At 39.1% G+C, this 19,913-nt stretch overlaps 2 protein-coding genes across 3 annotated transcripts in view; one reads left to right on the top strand and one right to left on the bottom strand.

Moving 5' to 3' along the window:
• Positions 1 to 19,913, top strand: part of DNAH7 (dynein axonemal heavy chain 7) — a 248,353-nt gene that overhangs the window by 218,590 nt on the left and 9,850 nt on the right. Inside the window, exons 54-60 of the mRNA XM_045031804.1 lie at positions 7,182 to 7,358; positions 9,188 to 9,349; positions 10,416 to 10,616; positions 11,729 to 11,890; positions 15,025 to 15,210; positions 16,034 to 16,171; positions 17,695 to 17,925. Coding sequence (XP_044887739.1) covers positions 7,182 to 7,358; positions 9,188 to 9,349; positions 10,416 to 10,616; positions 11,729 to 11,890; positions 15,025 to 15,210; positions 16,034 to 16,171; positions 17,695 to 17,925 — 1,257 coding nt within the window. The remainder of the gene's footprint in view (positions 1 to 7,181; positions 7,359 to 9,187; positions 9,350 to 10,415; positions 10,617 to 11,728; positions 11,891 to 15,024; positions 15,211 to 16,033; positions 16,172 to 17,694; positions 17,926 to 19,913) is intronic.
• On the bottom strand, positions 347 to 5,864 carry LOC123378244 (baculoviral IAP repeat-containing protein 5.1-like). Of its 2 annotated transcripts, XM_045031802.1 has the most exons (5): positions 5,669 to 5,864; positions 5,467 to 5,559; positions 3,437 to 3,546; positions 2,195 to 2,312; positions 347 to 1,188 (listed from the first exon to the last, which is right to left on the bottom strand). In XM_045031802.1, exons 1-5 carry the CDS (start codon positions 5,804 to 5,806, stop codon positions 1,045 to 1,047), a joined length of 603 nt encoding a protein of 200 aa, XP_044887737.1. In that variant the 5' UTR covers positions 5,807 to 5,864; the 3' UTR covers positions 347 to 1,044. The 2 variants fall into 2 exon arrangements, with proteins under 2 accessions (XP_044887737.1, XP_044887738.1); XM_045031803.1 differs by lacking the exon at positions 5,467 to 5,559 and having other exon boundaries at positions 360 to 1,188; positions 5,669 to 5,862.

Here is a 19,913-nt window from a genome sequence, read left to right as displayed (position 1 = left end):
TGACTTAGTTTACCAGTATGTGGGAGAGGAACTAAAGAGAGGCTGCACTGAGGTATGCCATACTGGGACTGCACCATTAGACAAGAGTGCCTTCTTGTCCATTTCTGTATCTACCATGGATATTGACCAGACAACAGCAATGATCAGCTTCTACCCTTCGTAAGTGTGAGCTATTGACAAGTAAATAATGGCTAGTGTTGCCTCTGCCTTCATATCCTTTCATCTGAGTACAGGGTTTATATATCTACCACATGTAGCTATACAAGATGTTGCATATTTCACTTACCACAGTACTAGAATTTAGAACATAAAATCAAGTTCTCTGTCATGAGAGGGAGAGAGAGTTTATGCAGTTTTTGTGCTTCAAGGGAAGCTTGTCTGTAGCTACTCAGTCACAATTGTCACCTGGGTGGTAAGTACACAATATTGTAAGTTGTCACCAACAATAGTTCTTTTATTCAAGTCCTTCTGAAGGTTATGACAGGTACTGGGAACTGGCTGATAAGGTCACCTTCAGAAGCTACATATTTACTGATAAATGGCAGATACTATGGCTGCTTGAAAGGCAGCAAAAAGCCCAGCAGTAAATCTGTTGAGTTGAACATTCCCAAAGCTTGGGTATAACAGTCAGGTGCACACTTGTATCAGCTGTAAGTCTTTATTTAAGAATACAAATTTTGACCATCTAAAAACATACAGAAGTATTCTGCTTAACAAGTCAATGTATATTTACAAACACCAGTTTATTGGGAGATGTATTGGTCCACATCTGCCATACTGATCAAATATACCTCAAAAGATAGGAGTTCATATTGAATATTATGTACTTTGTAAGCATCTACAGAAATTAGTACTTTATTATTCAGACAACTGAATCTCTGATATCTATTCCAAGTACCAATCAGATCAATGTTTAGAACAGCCACGTGAAAATTAGACAAAAATGAACACACCTTCCTGAAAGTCTGTGGATATCTTATCCTTTTTTGCCCAGTGGTCTGCATTTGGGGGTTCTGGTGGCTTCCTGAACTTTGTGCAGTAGAATCAGCATGTTGAGGGAGATTCTGATACTGGCATCTTTGGCTCTGGAGTGTACTGATGTTTGCTGACAAAGTGGTCAATGAGGTGTTTTCTGGTTGCATCAACTTCTTCTTCAAAGAACTTCATTGTGCTTCTGCCGGTTTTGCACTTAAAGTAAATCCAGAGTTTTCACTTAGTGTTTGAAGTGTTAGACCTAGACACTCAAAAGCTACCCAGAAAGTGAGACACAGAACTTTTGTCAGTGATTATTACCTTAATGGGGAACTAGCATAGCCTCTAAGTCTCCCATTAGATTCACTAATAGAACCTAATAAAAATTGACATTTGATAACTAAAGCAGTCCAGTTCCTGGGGCCAGCTATCACTTTATACACATCAACAGCATGACAGCTGCCACTCAGGTAACCCCAGGAGAAGGAAGGCTTCTCTAAGGTGTGATATTAATGCCATTTTCTTTTAAATTCCATAGAGATGATCTATCAGTGAACAAGATAACTGCGGAACTAGTGAGAGGGGGGTCCAGTTTGTCTTCTGCAGTTGTATGGGAAAGCTGCTGGCACAACAGCACTGAAGCGGGGGAAAATACAGTGCTTGACAAGAGTTATGCCTACATTTAGCCTCTTTGTGTCATCTTGAACTGACAGGGCTTCAGAGTATGGATGTCATGCATCTGACGAAGTGGGCATTCACCCACGAAAGCTCATGCTCCAAAACGTCTGTTAGTTTATAAGGTGCCACAAGACTCTTTGCTGCTTTTACAGAGTATGGTTAATACTCAGTGGTGTTTCCAAGGGCTGTTTTTAATATTATACACAGAAGGGATAGTTCTCTTTCTTCCAAGTAAGCGTGTTAGATTAAACACATCCAAGGGAGTGAAGTTTTGTAAGGAGTTAGGCATAGAGGGCCAGATTTTTTAAAAGCGTTTAGACACTTAAAGATGCAGATAATGGGATATTTTCCTCTTTAAGTGCCCAAACACTTTTTAAAAATCTGGCCTTGAGTTCCTAGACACTGCAGCCATGGCAGGTCCCTTCAGTGAGAGATTTCTGCCTTTTCTCCTATATGGAAACCACTCCAAGGGGGCAAATTTTTATTCAGACAGCATCCTCTGTTTAAGCCAAAGCCAACAAACAATATTTGCATGAGCACTTACAAGAAAAGTCCTCAACCGGTCCATCTCCAGCATGTAGTATTCCTCCATTGTCAGATCATCAAAGTTCTTAGCAAGGGATAAAAACCCACAGTTGCTAGGACGTTTGGAGTGCTCTACCCTGTAGCACAAACACAAGAGTTTCATTTTGGGAATAGTTAATCTTCCACAGCATTTCCAGAGGAGATGGAAGAGAGTGATACAGTTCCACAATTTTCTAATATGAAAGATGTTCTACAACTTTCACAGGCTTGTTTTATGTTCTCTTTTGCCCCTAAATAGCTGCATTGATCAAACTTTTACTGATAAAGTGTCAAGAGGAGAGTTGTGAAACTCCTCTTTTCCTCTAATACCAGATGGAAGAGGTGAAGTAAATTCTTTAAGATACATGTGCCAGAAACTCACAAGTTAGCTGAAGGTGGGGGGGATGCACTATGTTTATTCCCATCACACCAGAATATTCATTTCAACAAGAGGGAAAACAAGCATCTTTTATGGTCTGTATGAATATTTCAGAATAGCTAACAAACTTAACCCAAGAGCTGGTACCTAGGCTTCAAAATTAAGCAGCCTGAAGCACTTCTTTTCATTTCAGTTTTTAGACCACAGGGTTTACAGACAAACCAATTTTAATGAGTTGAGGGAGATGTGCACTCCAGTGGCCCTAGTTAAAATATGGGCTATATAAAAAAACCAGGACCTCTTTATTCAGCTTTGCTACCTGTGTTTATTCAGAATCAGCTGCTTATTTTAGTGATAGGTGAGTTTACTTATGTAAGCACTGCAGAGGCAATACAGCTAAAGGCAAAAGAAGTTTTTCTAGCTTCCAATAATAGTTATATTTCAGTTGTAAGTCAGAAACAATACAGCTAGAGTTTCAGATTTTATGCTGAGTTTGCAGTGCTGACCAACCTTTTTCAAATTGTAAAATGGGGAAGACTATATTGAAACATCGAGAGGTAAAGAACCCTCAATAACAGTATGTTACTTTTCAGGATACAACTACACCGAATGCAAAGAAACAAATGTTTTTCATAGTAATGGAAAATTGAAGTCTGCTGGTCAAGTTTATATGAGTGCTTTGATTACTAAACCAGAACACACAGAACTCATAGGAGGGGAAACAATGCTCAAACTAGTACATTAGGGGAGTAAGCCAGAGATAACGTGGAGGACTGTTTCAAGAAATTTGAGTCATTTCACAGCATAAAGAGTGAGGAAGAATACAGGCAGACTACTGCTTACTGTGGATCATCATTTGGCTCCCAGCCCTCCAGCTCTATCAGGCAGAAGAAACACTTTGCCACATCAGGTTCATTTGCACTTGGACAGTGGATAAAGCCAGCCCTTGCCATCTGCAGGGGAGAATTAGTTGTGGTAGTACTTAGGGACCCAGTTTGTTGGGACCTGGTGTAATAGACACTGTCTCTTATATATTTGCACAACAGTCCTTGCCCCAGAGAGTTTAAGTCTAAAGTCGTAGTCCTGCAAGGCTACCCTTCACAAACATTGGGGTCTTGCAGCAGGAGGGTGTAACAGACAAGCTGTAGGGTGAGAAGAGAGGCTAAAGGCAATAAACATGTTTTTGCATGGAGTAGCTGTTTGCAAGTACCCATTTTTGAGATTATCAGATGATAATGACTAGGCAGTTGGCAGTGTTCCATAGGCATTGCAGTAAGAGCTAGTTATTCACAATATATTGCCCAGGAAGTAATCAGGGGCTAAACCCTGTAATTTTAGCCTGAACAGTAATACTAGGAGTAATAGTTTATCCAGAAATAAGCAAGACATAGCTTGCCATTGTATTAATGCGTGAATCCAAGAACAACATTTGACTGCTATGTATGCAAGATTTTCTCTTAGAGAAAACAATAAGGAAAATTGTCATTCAATATTCCTGAAATATTTGAGAATAGTCAGTGGTGAGGTCATAGTTTGTTGAACTAAACTGTCATTTGCAAATATAATTATATCCAAGCAATCCCACAATTAAAAGGAGAGTGTCACACAAACATGAAGTTAGAACTCTGTAGTTCTCATTATAGTGAGCTTCCTAGTATAGAAAGTTTAGCAAGTTATATTCCACCAGTAAGTACATTAGAGACATGGATAAATCAACTCTAAAAAGAGTTAAAAACTACAATTACTCATCTTTAGAAGTGGTCCCACATGTGTTGTAGTTTCAACTTCCTTCAGACCTGCTCAGATAACTCCAAATATGCTTCATCTGAGGTGTAACCCTCAAGATATACAGCAGCTGTACCCACCCATGACTCATGTCAGTTTCAAAGCATTATGGGCCATAATATACAAAGTACAATACAAATGCTACAATAATGTTCAAAGCACTGAGTGGACAATAATTTTAAACGATTATTTTTTTATAAGTGCTAAAGGCCCAATAATGAATTGGCTGATATTTATTCTTCCTGCTAGATAACAAGCACTAGATCTGTGTGGATTGATCCCACCCCCCCGGAGGAAAAGAAAAAAGGCATTTTTCAGGATCAGAAGACCCAAATTCAAAGAACCATTTTAATTGGGGGAAAAGAATCAAAATGTTTCATTTCAAATTTGAAACTGCATTTTGATCTTAAATTTGGCCAGCTTAACACACGCAGCTAACAACTACAACCAGCCACCTGAAATGGTTGAACTGGGAGAAAAATACAACTCACAAATTTCATTTTACATCAGCAAGTGTTATGGGTTGTTTGAAATGAGTGTTTTAGATTTGATTGAAAGCTTTTTAAACTTTTTTTTAGTATGAGTTTTAAATAGTTTTTCAAATTTTTCCATTTGGCCCTCCTACCCAAAAATTCCACTATTTACCTATCTCTAGTGGGCACTTCCTCAGTTGTCAAGCTAGTCAATAACTGTGAAAGTTACAGGTTTCTAATTCATTAAAAACTCAAACAAAATAAAAACCACCATACCCATATTCTCATAGTTAATTTCACTTGCTACAATGGAATCCAAGTAGCAAGAATTGTTCATTTAGGGAGTTCTAGCATGTATGTGGGTAGCCATTGCTACCACATGCAACTTTAGATACAGGAGCAAGGGAACACTTTAGTCTGCACAGCATGAAATAAAGCATCAAATTAATCCAGAAGTTCCAGGAAAGGTAGAACTCAGACAGAAGGTTTAAAAAAAATAAAAAAATCCCTCTTCCTTATGTCTGAAAGGTAAGCTTCCAGACTGATTGTGCACTGCCACTCATCCCACTGAAGTGCCTTCTCAGAGCAGCATATGGAGGACATTAAAGTACTTACCTCTTTTTTCCTGACTTTTGTAGGCTTAACTGAGACTCCTAACTCCGCTTTAACTTGAACATGTGGTTTAGGAGCATTTTTAATGAACATAGTCTATCAGGGAAGAGAATGAAGTATTTGGGAGTTCTAATTAAATTTTATATATATAATTTATTATTTTTGTCTTATAGTTCCTAGGTATAGACAAAATTGTCAGACTTACATGCTCAGGGCTACATTTGCAATTCTCCATAAAAGGCCAATCTGTGAAGGTTTTTATGCGATTCTCATACTCATACATGTCCCTATACTCAATCAAATGCTTACAGGCTAAATTAAGCTTTTTCAAAAAAGCCTCCATCTGAAAGAAAGAAAAACAAAGCCTGTTGTCTGATCCTTGCCCTAACCAATGTAATACTCATGCTGTGCTTCTCCCTCTCATATTAAAGACACTACACTCATTGGCTTCATTGCTCCCACCTGTAAACATGAGGGTGCTTCAATTAAGTAAAGGCAGGTGAGTCTGAGCAGCAGAATAAGAGAAGTGAGGTCACAATGGGATTTCTGCATCTGTCACATTCTTAGCACTCAAAGGTGTATCTTTGTTAAATGTACAACTTAGTGTATAGTATGTGCAAAGTGATTGAATTAACACAGATATTTGGAGCTTATCTTTGTATTTCTTGATACTTTAATGATTGTATTAGCTCAGTATTAAAGTTACAAATTTAGACTCTTGCATTTAATAATCTAACTAGTAATCAAAAATGCTAAAGAAATAGTACATAATGTGGCTCAGTTAACACTGCTGTTAAAAATTTAAACTTTTGCATTTCTTGACAGTTTCTCTTTCAGAGTTTAAACTTTAATAGTGCATTAGCAAAATATTTTGCAGTTCTTTTCAAGACAACAAAAGAAAAAATATTAAAATGTTCTAGCATATGTTTTAAACAGCATCACTCTGGAGATGTGCTAAGATTTTTATCTGTTGCACAATGCAGATGGGCAAATCAAAAGTGCCACAGGCAATTATGAAACTGAAATATTAAGAAAATCTTTTTTAATGTGTATACTCAGAAGCAAATGTTTAAATGTATGTCATATTTGTTTTCAAATTAGCCACTTTTTTGTGATTTGTATGTTTGCATCCACATTTAGTTTGTGTTTGTGCAAATCCTTACACACATGCTTAATTTTACTACCATGAATAGTACTATGATTTCAGTGGGACTACTCATGGTATTAACATGAAGCACATCCAGACGTGTTTGCAGGATCAGGACCTTTGGCTTTACTTCTGTAAGTTTCCCATTGACTTTAGTGTAGGGGACTTCTGTGCAGAATAACATACAGGATTGGGGTTTAGGACTAGTGAAAGGGGCTTGACTGATTAGCGCTGGAAACTGGAATCCTCTCTATAGTACGAATAAAACATGAGCAGTAGCAATTCCAGCTTCCTACATTGACCAGCAATCTGCCTAATAGCTGACCTAGAGGCAGTACCTCCAGTAATAAGATCGTTCATTGCTTGAAACTATTTAGTCCTCCTCTTTCCTGAATCTTGCCACTTGAACCTTGATCCTGCTGAGACTTACACATTGAATTCAATGACACTATTCCTGTGTATAATTTTACAAATTGGAATAGCTTGTTTGACATTTATATTAAAATATTCAGAATGACAAATCTTGATGTTTAACACACATATTTCATACAGCACATATTTGCTTTTCTAGATTATTCCTATGGTACAAGAATTTATCATTGACAAGCTGGGCCGTCCATTTATTGAACCACCTCCATTTGATTTGTCAAAGGCATTTTCTGATAGCCACTGCTGTGCACCATTGATTTTTGTGCTGTCTCCTGGTGCAGACCCTATGGCTGCCCTTCTCAAGTTTGCTGATGACCAGGTATGTTAACATTTCTAAGCTTTGTTTTGATGACATTCTCATGTATGTAAAGCAATACTTTTTAAACCCTAAATGTTGAAGTGTCAGGTAAGATCATAGAGTATTCTTTTGAACTCTTACAAATGCATTATATCAGATTCTGTGGTCCTTAATGAACTTTAGTGAATATTTTGTATGAATAAAGGTTGTACAACTGGCTCACTAATTTGAAGAAATGACACATTCATTATTTACTGCATCTTCTTCACCACTGTGATTTTAAGAACTATTAAAATGATTAGTTTATGTAATCTCATAGAAAATGGGAAGATAGAGTCAAAATAGTGATTTAAATCTTTTGAAATTCTAATTAGTTCTTTTCAGAAAACTGAAGTTAATTTTTGCAAATATTAACCTAAAAACACTTTGTTACAAAACCTAATGTAGTAGTAAAGAAGTTTTGTCCAAAGGTCTTGGGTAGACTTGTACACCGCAGAAGCCAAATATATTTTCATTTGATTTAGCCATTAGCAACATGACATTGTTACAAGAAAAAAGTTCTCATAAAAAATGTAATATTGTAGTAATACCAGAAAATTGCCTTTTTCCAGTAAGATGAAAGACTTGTATTTCTTGGCAATTACTTTGTCAGAATTCTGTGCTATTGGGAGTGACTGGCATACTGTAAATCCCCCACTCAACAAGCTGTAAATATATCCTGCAGTTTGTAATAGGATATCTACAGCCTCAAACAATAAGCTGTTTGGAGAAGTCTTTTTAAATATTCAGAATTTTACAGTACAGGAATAAATTGATGTGTAGCTAGAGCCAATGGCTGGCAGGTATTAGATTAAGCTGAACTGGAATGGAATGAAAAGAAGATTTGAGCTGGATTTAAAACACACTGCAAATTAAATGTTTGAAATGTGTATATGTATAGGTGTAAATCCTCATTTCAGTGCAGTGAGTATCAGATACCTGTTCATGAAATGGTATTACTATAAAAAACAGTTTTCAGGCTTTTCTTGATCACATCTTCCATATTTACTAAAAAAGAATAGGCCTGAGAAACTCAAGTGAGTCACAAGCTTAGCTTTCCCCTCCCAATTGTTGATGGGAAATTCAGGATATCATCTTTTCCCCTTTTTCTCAGTCCCCTCAAGCCTTTGTATTACAAACACCTCCCTCCCAGTGAAGACCGGAGGCTTCATGGATGCTACTTTTTCAGTTGACCAGAGTGAAGTGAAGCACACTCTACTTTACACCAAGGGCAAAATGCACTGCCTGACCAGCACCTTTAGTCCTGCCAATCCAAGTTCCAAAGACCACTTACACTGCTAGACTGACACACCCTTTATTTAATAAGTATAATTGCTATTATTATTTTTAGGTATTTGTTTATGTCAGCACCCATGATAATCAAGGTGCTTTCTAGACATACAGTAATAGAAATCATGCTCCTGCCATGAAGAGTTTAGAATCGAAAAGATATTTATCTTTATATGAAGTTTTTATGTATCATATGGTTTCCTTCTTTAACTGGGGAATTTAAATTTCACATAAGAGAGAAGGGGAGGCAGAATTTTCCTTGTAGAATTTTAAAGAAGAAACTTTACCACCAATTAGCACATTAACAGACTGTATACTTTTATAGATTTTCATGGTGTGGGCAGTGTACAAGGAGATCCTTTGGATATTCCTGGCTTCTTTGATGTCTCTTTTCCACTTCCTGCTCAGTTACTTTAATCTGTCCTTCTCTCTGCATGTGGATGTTAATTGTGTCAGTGTTTGCTTTGTTTCTATAATCTTTCATAAAATGTTGTCACTCTAAAAGTGTTCTCTATGTACAGGGGTATGGTGGATCAAAGCTGAGCTCTCTGTCTCTAGGACAGGGCCAAGGTCCTATAGCCATGCGGATGATAGAGAAGGCAGTAAAGGAGGGCAGCTGGGTAGTTCTGCAAAACTGCCACCTAGCAACTTCATGGATGCCAACACTGGAAAAAGTCTGTGAGGTAAAAATCACTCATATTTTCTTTTATAAAGCTTAGTGCCTGACTCTCAGATCCACTCTGGTGTGCAAAGCAGCCAGAAAGCCTACTTAACTTATCCCTGAGGATTCCCCGTATGTAAAGGAATCCCTGCATACTGGTTCTGCACCAGTCCTTATCTCTTGACTCCCGGTGTAGGAGGTGCTTTCCAGAGGAAGTGTGTGGAACTGGTGCATCCCCTAAAGAGCAGAGTGTAAATTTAGAGTAGCCCTCACGCTTGCAACCACCCTACCCCCTTCCTCCAGATACATTAGTGGTATTTCCCAGCTGCAGCTAAGGATGTAGTCCCTGGTGTTGAAAGTCACATTTAATATTCTTATGAAAACAAACCATATTTAATGTTTTGCTCAGAGGTAAATAGATTTCCTACTCATTTTCTCTGTCCCACACATCTGAAAGAGATAGCATATCTCCTGCAGATGTTGGCCTCAATCCTGCAAAGTCGTATACCATGCTTAAGGTTAAACACGCACATACGTCTTTGCAGAAACTGGGATGTTTAGGAAGTTTGCACCTTTCCCCGGTTACAGAGCTGCAAAGGGGTATTAGAGTGGGTGTCTTCCCTGTGAACCATACGGTATCTTACCAAATTCATACAAATTTCAGATGTTTACCATCAGCCACTTTGACTGTAGAACTGTTCAAAATAAAGTTTTAAGAATATTTCATTAATGGAGAAGGTACAAATTGTTTATATTCTTCTTGTACTCAGATGTGGCTGAACTGTTTTTACTCATATATCCCATAATCATTTACCTTCATATAGAGACCAACCGTGGAAAATTTTAGCCTGAAATACTAATGATTCAGAGAGTTATGAGTAAAATAAAGTGGTTTTAGAATGGTAACTGTCAGACATAGCTGTGGCTACCACTATAATTATGCTTCAAACTAGTAATTCATAAACATTACACTGGTGTATTTTCACATTTTACAGATTGACTTGCTTAAATAACAAACATTGACACGTATAATCCTTATTATTCCTATTGGGTTTCATTCTTTGTTTTTGTGCGGTGTTTTCTTTTAGGAGCTGAATCCTGATACAACACATCCAGATTTCCGACTTTGGCTCACCAGTTACCCATCTCCAAATTTTCCCGTCTCTGTCCTTCAGAATGGAGTGAAAATGACCAATGAAGCACCGAAAGGTTTACGGGCAAATATTATCCGTTCATACCTGATGGATCCAATCTCTGACCCTGAGTTTTTCAACAGCTGCAAGAAGCCTGTTAGTATTGTATTATTAGCCTTGTTACTTCTGTTTTTATTACTTATAAAGCAGCTAATGTAAACCCTAGTGGTTATATATGTGATTGCTGGGTTAAAAACTACCATATTAGTCTTCCTGCACTGCAGTGAAGTTGGTTTTGAATAGTGACTTCACTGAAGTGAATTTTATTAATATTTTATTTTTATTTTACTACCAGTTTCACTCTGTCTCAGCAGAGATTTAATAATAATACACCTTTCTATTTAAGAAGCCAGAAGCAAGTTATTTCCTGATACAAATCTGCAAGGTTAGGGAATCTTGTTGCAGAATTATTAACTGAGGCCTATGCTGTTTAGAATCATATCGTTAATCTTAAACATAAAAATGTTTCCTTCATAGAACTCTGGGAGCCAAATGATTTGACAGGTTGATTGATAGGAATTATGAGTGCCTTTTTTAGAATGACTAGTCAGACTGGGAAACCACCTACTGTTTTCATAATTAGGTTTTTCTTTGTGAATGTTTTGGCCTAAAATTGTTTTGCAGTATTTTGCTATAATTAAAAACTGTAGATAATTGCTTTTAATTGAGATTGTATGCCTTGCTAAGTTTTCTCAATTAAAAAACACAACTTCTTAACTATAAAGATTTTTTGAAAGCTATGTCAGGACCAAAACCTATCTGGATCATAAAAATGTAAAATACAGTAGAACCAATGCTTTTCTAAGACCAGAGCAGCAAATAAGATTGGTGGACTATGTGTGGATTACACATACACTGCTGCAGCTCATATGTACTGTATAAAAAGTCGTAACTGGATTACTTGGTTACTTGGATTCTAGGTTACTTGAAGGATTAAGAGAATTTTTAAAATGAGTGCTTGTAACAAAGGCATATATATTACAAATTGATGGCTAAATTCTGAAGGTGTGTCTGGTCAAGGTCTGTAATAAAACAGAAATATATGTTACTACTGTGGAGGGTCTATGTTGTGCAGAGACAGCAAAGGGGGATTCTACACCTATGTGTGCTAGAGAGATTCTTTGTGCTGATATATGGGTTATGGGGAAGTTAAAGTGTTTGTAGCATATTCTATGGATTATATTCTTATTGTCATGTTCTGTTAAAAGGCTGAATTCAAGAAGTTGCTGTATGGCCTTTGTTTCTTCCATGCATTGGCTCAAGAAAGACGGAAATTTGGGCCACTGGGTTGGAACATTCCTTATGAATTTAATGAGACTGATCTGCGAATTAGTGTGCAGCAGCTGAACATGTTCCTGAACCAATATGAGGTACAGTAATGGATCACAGGAAGGATGTTATCCATTTTTCTCTGTATGGCACTGTAAATGCATGCAACAATACCTTCTCATTAATTTTTGCTCCTACAGAATTAACGGAAATGATTGCACAAGAAAGTTTACTAGATAGTACATCATAAAAACAAATTTCTATTTGCGATTATTAAGGTGTCAGTATTTCTGTTATAAGCCTGTATTTTCAGGGATTTATACGGCCATCAAAGTTCATACCAGTCCAGAAACTAATTCAGAAGAAAGAATAGGAGTACTTGTGGCACCTTAGAGACTAACAAATTTATTCAAACCAGATGTTATTCCATGCAAAATGGAACAGGTTTTGTGCTGCATATTCATTTCACTCTTTCGTACCTTTATCTTGTCCCCAAAGGCCTTAAAGAGATGCTACCAACACAATAATCATATTAGTGTCTGAAAATGTTGTTCCAAAGATTATTATAACTAAATGTGGCAGGTTCAACAGCTAGGGGCCTTGATTAGCATTTAGGAATTGGAGTTCTATTCCTAGCTATGTCACTGATCTGCTGTGTAAATCTGGCAAGTCACTTCTACTCTCTGAGCCTCTTTTTCTTGGGGGGTGAGGGGAAGTAGTATTTCATATGGCCTAGAGCTCTGGTCTGGGGCTCAGGAGATCCACTGGCCTGCTCAGTGACCTTGGGCCAGTCATTTTCCCCTTCTGTGCATTGGTTTCCACATCTATAAAAGGGGATAATCATACTGACCCTCCTTTGAAAAGTGCTTTGAGACTAGTGGATGAAACGTTCTGTATAAGATTTAGATATTATTATTATTATTATTATAAAAGAGATTAGATGAGGGAAAAAGCTTTTCTCAATGTTTTCTGTTGGTTTACATTGCATTAGAGAGCACTTTGTGTTATAGTCAGTGTCACTGTGGTTTTGTATTGTTAGTTTTCCCATTTGCTTCAGTGAGTCTTTCAGACAGGGACAGCAAAGAGAAAAGCATTTAAAAATATAGGAAAATGCAACTGTAAAATCAGAAAAATTGATGAGAAACTCAACAGCTTGGTGTAATATCTGAAAGTATTTTTAAGGCTTTTTAAAAATTTACTAGATTTCAAATTGTAGTATTCTTGGACTTTTGAGCATTTAGGCTCTGACTCTGGAAGTTGTTTGCCGCTCTCTTAGAAGCTTCTTGTACATATGTCGTCCCCATGAAAAAAATGCTGTTCTGTTGAACCTTAACTTGTCAGTATTGTATTTCTAAAACGCCTATACATAGGCTTATTTCACGGTCTATAAAGGGGCATTTTTATGCATGCGTATACGTTTAATGAGCTGCAGAATTTAAAAAAAAAAATCATGGAAACCTAGGGCTGGAAGGGACTGAGAAGTCATTAAGTCCAGCCTCCAGCATGGTAGCAGGACCAAGTAAATCTAGACCATCCCTGCCAGGTGTTTGTCCAATCTGTGCTTAAAAACCTCCAATGAAAGGGATTCTCCAGGCCCTGTCTGGAAGCCTATTCCATAACTTAACTACCCTTGTAGTCCTAAATTGCAGAACAGGAACATGGATGTCTGTACTGCAGAAAGGACTTCAGGGTCTGACCAGTCCGTGAACAGCCAATCGTAAAGGTACAGGAAGACTATTATTCCCGGCCGATGAAGCTGAGCAGATACTATTGCCAGATTCTGGAAAATACTCTTGGGCAGATGAGAAGTGGCAAAGGGGAGCTCTTGATACTGGAGGTGATCCTGGCAGACTATGAAACAAAGAAACCTCTTGTGAGAGGAGTGAAGAGTGGTGTGAAAGTAAACATCATGAAGGTTGAGGGCCACAGACCAATTCCCAGACTCTAACGACAGTTATATTGCTGTAGAGTTACCATCCTGAATTTCTGTGGTTTCACAGTAGTGGTTAGAAGTATGAGATCTAATATTCATCTCCATTCTACATATTTTTTTGAACCAGAAAATACTTGGAATAAAATCCCTTCCCTCTGTGCCAGACTGGAACTGGTTTATGGCCCCTATGTGTAGAAGGCAGATGTTTTTAAACTTCTTTATGGCACTTTGTGTTTATTTAAGTAAAGTTGGCTGTTGTTAAAATTAGCCCAAATGACTATCTCGGTCAGCTTCTACCTGGGCAGTTAAAAAGCAGGTGGATATAACGGGATGCTGGACTTGACTTGTGACACTGTGCTGGAAAAAAGTATGGATGAATCTCTGAAAAGGTTGAGTTAGTTTGCATAGCTAAAAAGTTTGCAAAAGGCTGTAATCACTCTTGCGTATATGTTAGTTTCATATGTATTATAAATGAAACTCTTGAGTTTTCTTAGTCCGATAGGAGAATAAAGTTGGGTGACTCAGTGTTTTGATTGCTGAACCTTGAACGATTCCCAGATACTGACCACAGTGAACATCTATCTGACTAGTTGGCTGTAAATGTTTTGAAGTGAAATGCATTCATTGATTTCAGGTTATTCGCAGTAGACTTGAGTCTATTTAAATTTCCAGCCTCACATAAGACACATTTTGACAGAAGTGCAAGTTTACAGAAAGCTGTGACTTGAAATTACAATAAGAAATCAAGAAAATTCTTTTGCATGCATGCCCCCCCCAGCTTCGCCTCGCCTCCAGTAATTGTCGGTTTAATATCCAAGTGTAAAAGCATAAGGAAGAGAAAAATGTTTAGCAAAATAAATAAATAAACAAACAAACCCTCTGTATCAAACTCTAGCAGGATTAAGTTCCAAATTAGTAACAGATGAAGATTTTAATTGCATCACTTGGTCTAGTCTTACTATGCTGTACAGAAAGGGGCCATACCCAGTGTATATTGGGTGGATACTGACAAAGCATAGTTATAACACGCTTAAGTTACCCAACAATGGTTGGGTACAACGATAAGTACATAGGCCAAATTCTGCCTTTGACTATATCAGTTGCATACAGTGGGGAGCAGAATTTGGCCTAGTGGCTGAGAAAGGGGGGATTTTGGTGGAGAAGCCTAAAACATCAACCACAAAATAATATTTAAAGTGAGAATTTTGTAAATCTTTCAAATAAATTACAAAAGCTCAAGTATAGTGGTGCTAACAAATGTTAAGCAGTTATTCAGGCAGACCCCCTGGTTTTATGTTTCAGGAGCTGCCGTATGATGCCTTACGGTATATGACTGGAGAATGCAATTATGGTGGCAGAGTTACTGATGATTGGGATCGGCGCACGCTCCGTAGCATTTTAAACAAATTCTACAATTCTGAAATTGTTACGGACTTAGAATATAAGTTTGATAACAGTGGTCTTTATTTTGCCCCACCTGAAGGCGACGTAAGTATTTTAAAATAAATGAACTGACCCATAAGCCAAAGTGAACATTTAATGCACAGCAGCAGAGGCCACATGGATCGTTAAGGCATGGCAAGCTAGTGCAGGGTGAAGTCACCCCCCCCAGCCTCACACATTGTTCCCCTCCACCCCCACACTTTGCCATGAACTAAATGTTGCTGTAGACAAGCCCTTCTTAATAGCATAGTTTTCACTTCTGTAAAATGTGGCAAATACAGTCTGCAATGTAACTCCAGGGTGTTGTAGCTAATGTGTGATATTCCTAAGGTGCTTATTACTGTGCTATCTAAACACTGAATTCATAAGAATTAAGGATACCTTTTTTAAGGTATTTATATGGCTAGTGGGATTTTTTTTCTTGAGTGTTACGTACCTAGATGCTTTTGAAAAATTCCACTAGGTGCCGAAATATCTCAAAAAAGCTGAGCCTTAGTGCATGTTTGGTGTTTCAAAAGTGTTAGTGTAAACAGGCCAGAGCTAGAATCCTGCCACTACCTCAGAACCTGAGGTGCTCAGCTTTCATGATGATGGGCATGGTATAAGAAACAACTAATTAGAATAAAATTCTGCTCTAAAATTGAGGCCCATTGCATTTGGTAAATCTGGCACTAGATGATCTATTTGCTTAGGACGACTGGACAGCAAGAAGGAGATACTGCTTGTTTTGTTGGGGTTTTTTTTTTTTAAACTGTACTGATCACATTAGGGGCCTTTAGGGGTGTTGTGTTTGAGCTGCAACTGGCATAGACTGGAGTGCCTGTTTGATTTCTGACCCTTTTTAACCTCCTGTCAATGATCTTTTAAGTACCAAAGTTACATCGACTACACAAAGACCCTTCCATTGAACCCTTCCCCAGAGATTTTTGGGATGAATGCTAATGCTGATATTACCAAAGATCAGTCAGAAACTCAGATGCTCTTTGATAACATTCTTCTTACTCAGGTATGTAAATAACCATTATGTGAGTTAGTCAGTACATTAAAGATACTGCTTACCTATTGTACACGTTACTTAAGTTTACTGTTCAGCTGTTCCATATTTAAAAGTGTTCCAGGAAGTTTCACATCATTTTGCCGTGTCCCCACTGTGATTACAAAACTCACTGTTCTACTGGTGCTTCATTTTGTGGAAGATATTCAGTTAATTGTTTGTACCATCAATGCACAAAATTATGAAACAAGATTATTTCTTTGAAATTCAAAGGATTGAAGGAGAACACTCAGGGCACTAGCTGAGCGGACCATTCCTAAATATTGTTCTTAGTATTGTTAATGTAATTTAAATCACCTAATATTCATTATTAAACCTGTAGGTTATTTTCATTTTGTTCATATAGGAGGAGATGAGTTACTAATTTGGACCCCAATCTTTCTTAGACTTAAGCATATGCATGGCTTTACTCCCAGGACAATAGCTGTTGCTACCTTTGCAGCATCAAAGAGCTACTGAAGTTCTCATGAAGAAACTGAAAAACATCCTATTAATCTGTCTATAGCCTCTGCTTGCCAGAAGATGGGATTAAGCGACAGGACTGGATCACTTGATGATTACCTGTTCTGTTCATTCCCTGGCACTGGCCACTGTTGGAAGACAGGATACTGAGCTAGATGGACCTTTGGTCTGACCCAGTATGGCTACTCTTACGTTCATTTGTCAGCATCCTAAATTTTGTGTATAATGTGTACAGTCTGGGGAGGAATTGAAAGGAAAATATTTTTAAAGGGTTCTGTTCTGACTACCCCCATGTGCTGTGCTCTGTTCTATGTGAACTGTAGCAATCTGGCACGGCCTCACCCTTACACAGTTTCCTTACTTTTAGTGCATATAAAAATCTTCATGTTTACATCAGCAAGTCCCATGTTTATCCACAAAACATTTGCAGTATGTGCATTTATCAGCTGTGTAAGGTTCCTTCAGTACCCTGCCAATGTGTTATATGACAGACTCCCATTGGGTGAGAGGCTCAGTCTATTTTCATTCAAGTCACTGGGTGTGTTGTCTTGAATGGGAGCAAGATTTGCCTTTCAATCTCTGTGCCCAGTCACTTCTTGACCTCGCTAGGCTTGATCCTTCATGACTATCAACAATCCTGGGTGAGAGTTGTGATGTTAGAGTTTATGATCAGCCAAATTCTAGAGTAATTCCAAACACACCAAAATACTGAATGAAAACCCACTTTGCCACTTCTATAGAAGGAGTAGGTCATCAGAATGGTCATCGCCTAAACGTACTTAGGGGTCCTTCGTTTCAGAGAGTGTTCTAAGCCTTTTGTAGGTGTCACATATACGCCACATACAATGGGGGAGTCTCCAGTTTGGTCATTGAACTGCGTGATTGTTTCATCCCATGACTGTTTTTTGAGCAATAAGAATATTTTTTACAATACTGATTTAATTTGTTTCTGTGTTTAAATATTTACTGGTCTGTACAAGGAGACCTCATGTTTAACCTTCGGCTGTTTATAGTCTCGAGCCACAGGCGCTGGTGCAAAATCAACAGATGAAATTGTTAATGAAGTGGCAGGTGACATCCTGAGCAAACTTCCCTCAAACTTCAGCATTGAGGCCGCAATGAGGAGATATCCGACCACCTACACGCAGAGTATGAACACTGTACTTGTCCAAGAGATGGGGCGATTTAACAAGTTACTGCAGACAATAAGAGACTCCTGTGTTAACATCCAGAAAGCAATCAAGGTGCACTGCAAAAAACCTTAAAAAAGCAGATTAGTAGGGGGGCTAAAGCCTGTGAACTGCTGAGCCGTCAGCTTCAGTGGCATTTAATGGCACTTTGCAGAATTGAGCCATTTGTCTGATGCACTGTGGCAGTTCCTATGGTATCAGCTCTTCAACAGTCCAGGTTCCAAAGGGCTGTAAGACATTTGTATCACACAATATGTACAACGGAAGAGGGAAATACTGTCCTGTGTAGTGCAGAGAAGCCACACTCACCTTCTGCGTTAGCAGGTTATAGCGCTGGGGTAATTTTTTTAATGGTTCTAAGCAACTTAGGCCACTAAGGCCTATTTCCAAATGAGCTGTAGGTGCTTAACTTCCACTTCAGCTAAGTCCACCTAAGATTGAGGTGACAGTGAGCTCAGAACCCCTGCTCAGCAGCTGCCTAACCATGGAGGACCATAAAAATCCCCAAGTGTTTGAGTTTTCACTGTTACTGTCTCCTAAGTGCCTCAGGCTAGGTGGCTAGACACCGCTGTCACACTTATGCCCCCACCCGGATGTGCAAATGAGACTTTTCCCTACCTGTCGGGCCTACAGGTCCAAACCAGGCGGCAGTCTCAGGCACACACCCTCACACCGAATGGAACCTTTCTGCCAGTGGTTTAGGGTACTCAACTGGGCTGTGCAAGCCCCAGATTGGAGTCCCTGTTTGAAGAGATTTGAATTTAGGTGTCTCACCTCTCAGGGAGGCCCCTAATCAAAGTCTGGGGTTTCTCAATCGCTCCTGTTTCAGCGGGTCCGTGGTGTATTAACAGTAAAACGTGTGGAGGCAGAGGGAGAAGGGTGCTGGAGTCCAGTCTCACCTGTGAACCCATTCCTGGCATTAGGTGCCTAAACTGGAGCAGCTGCCCTAAAAGCCAGCCCATGCTTGCAACACTCCCCATGAAAGCGCAGGGGTCAGGGGACTGCCCTGGGATGGGGGAGCTTTGTATGGAAAACCTGCTCTCCCTGCCTGGGAGCAGGGGCTTGTACTCATCTCTTCCTCCCAGGTGAGCGGCTCTGCGTGGGTGGGTGGCTCTGACTCCCGCTTGTTGAACCTGTTTCACCTTGAATAAGTAATTAACTATTAATTGGCGCAGGCAAGTGCAATGGATCGCCCACATCACTGCCCTAACCACCACGTAGTAGAGTCAGTCTCGCTAGCCCAGTGGCTAGTTACGTATACAACGTGGAACAGCTTCAACGCGTGAAAAACCCACTGGATTACAGGCAATAGCCTGGTGGTTGGGACCCTCACCTGGGATGTAGCAGGGTTGGGTTCAAATCCCTGCTCCAAATTGATCAGGAATTTGAACCCAGGTTTTCCACATCCCAGCTGAGAACCCTAATCACTAGGTCATGCTAGCCTCACAGTCCTGCTTTACTCATCCCCAGCTGCATTTAGCTGGCTTCAGAGCATGCCTGTGGTCTCAGGCCCCGCTAGGGAGGGAGGTATTGGACTGCCTACTTGGCAGAGTGCTGCCAGGGCTTCAGCTTGTGCAAGCGCTCTGAACCGCTTATCAGCTGTGGAGTGGCATCAGCACTTAAGGGCTTTGTGCCTGTCTACAAGCATAAACATGGGCCTAAGGGACTTTTGGCACATAGATGGTTAGGCAGCAGTGGTTTTGAAAATCTCAGTGATACCTTTGAATATCTGGCCCAAAGTTACTGTTGAAAATAGGATTTTTAGGTTCCAAAGTCACTTAGATGCTTTTGACCATTTTATCCAGGGACATGGATGTGATTTCTTCAAGTCACTGCAGGCTCCCACAGGGACAGCCAAAGAGTTTGGGAAGCATGACAGCTTGTCTAAAAACATGTATCGATATTTAGTGATTGTGGCAAGAAAAATTAAAACGAGCTTTGGATGCAACAGCAATTGAGTTGTTGCTGAGGAACACTGAGGCGCTTCACACAAGCTGCTGAGTGCGCTGATCGCAAATGAGAGTTGAGGGTGCTCAGCCCTG

This window comes from Mauremys mutica, chromosome 10 (genome assembly GCF_020497125.1).
Source record: "Mauremys mutica isolate MM-2020 ecotype Southern chromosome 10, ASM2049712v1, whole genome shotgun sequence".
In the NCBI taxonomy this organism is placed as follows: Eukaryota; Metazoa; Chordata; order Testudines; family Geoemydidae; genus Mauremys; species Mauremys mutica.
The sequence above is the reverse complement of the archived record's forward strand: the minus strand, read 5'-3'. Positions and strand labels throughout refer to the sequence as shown.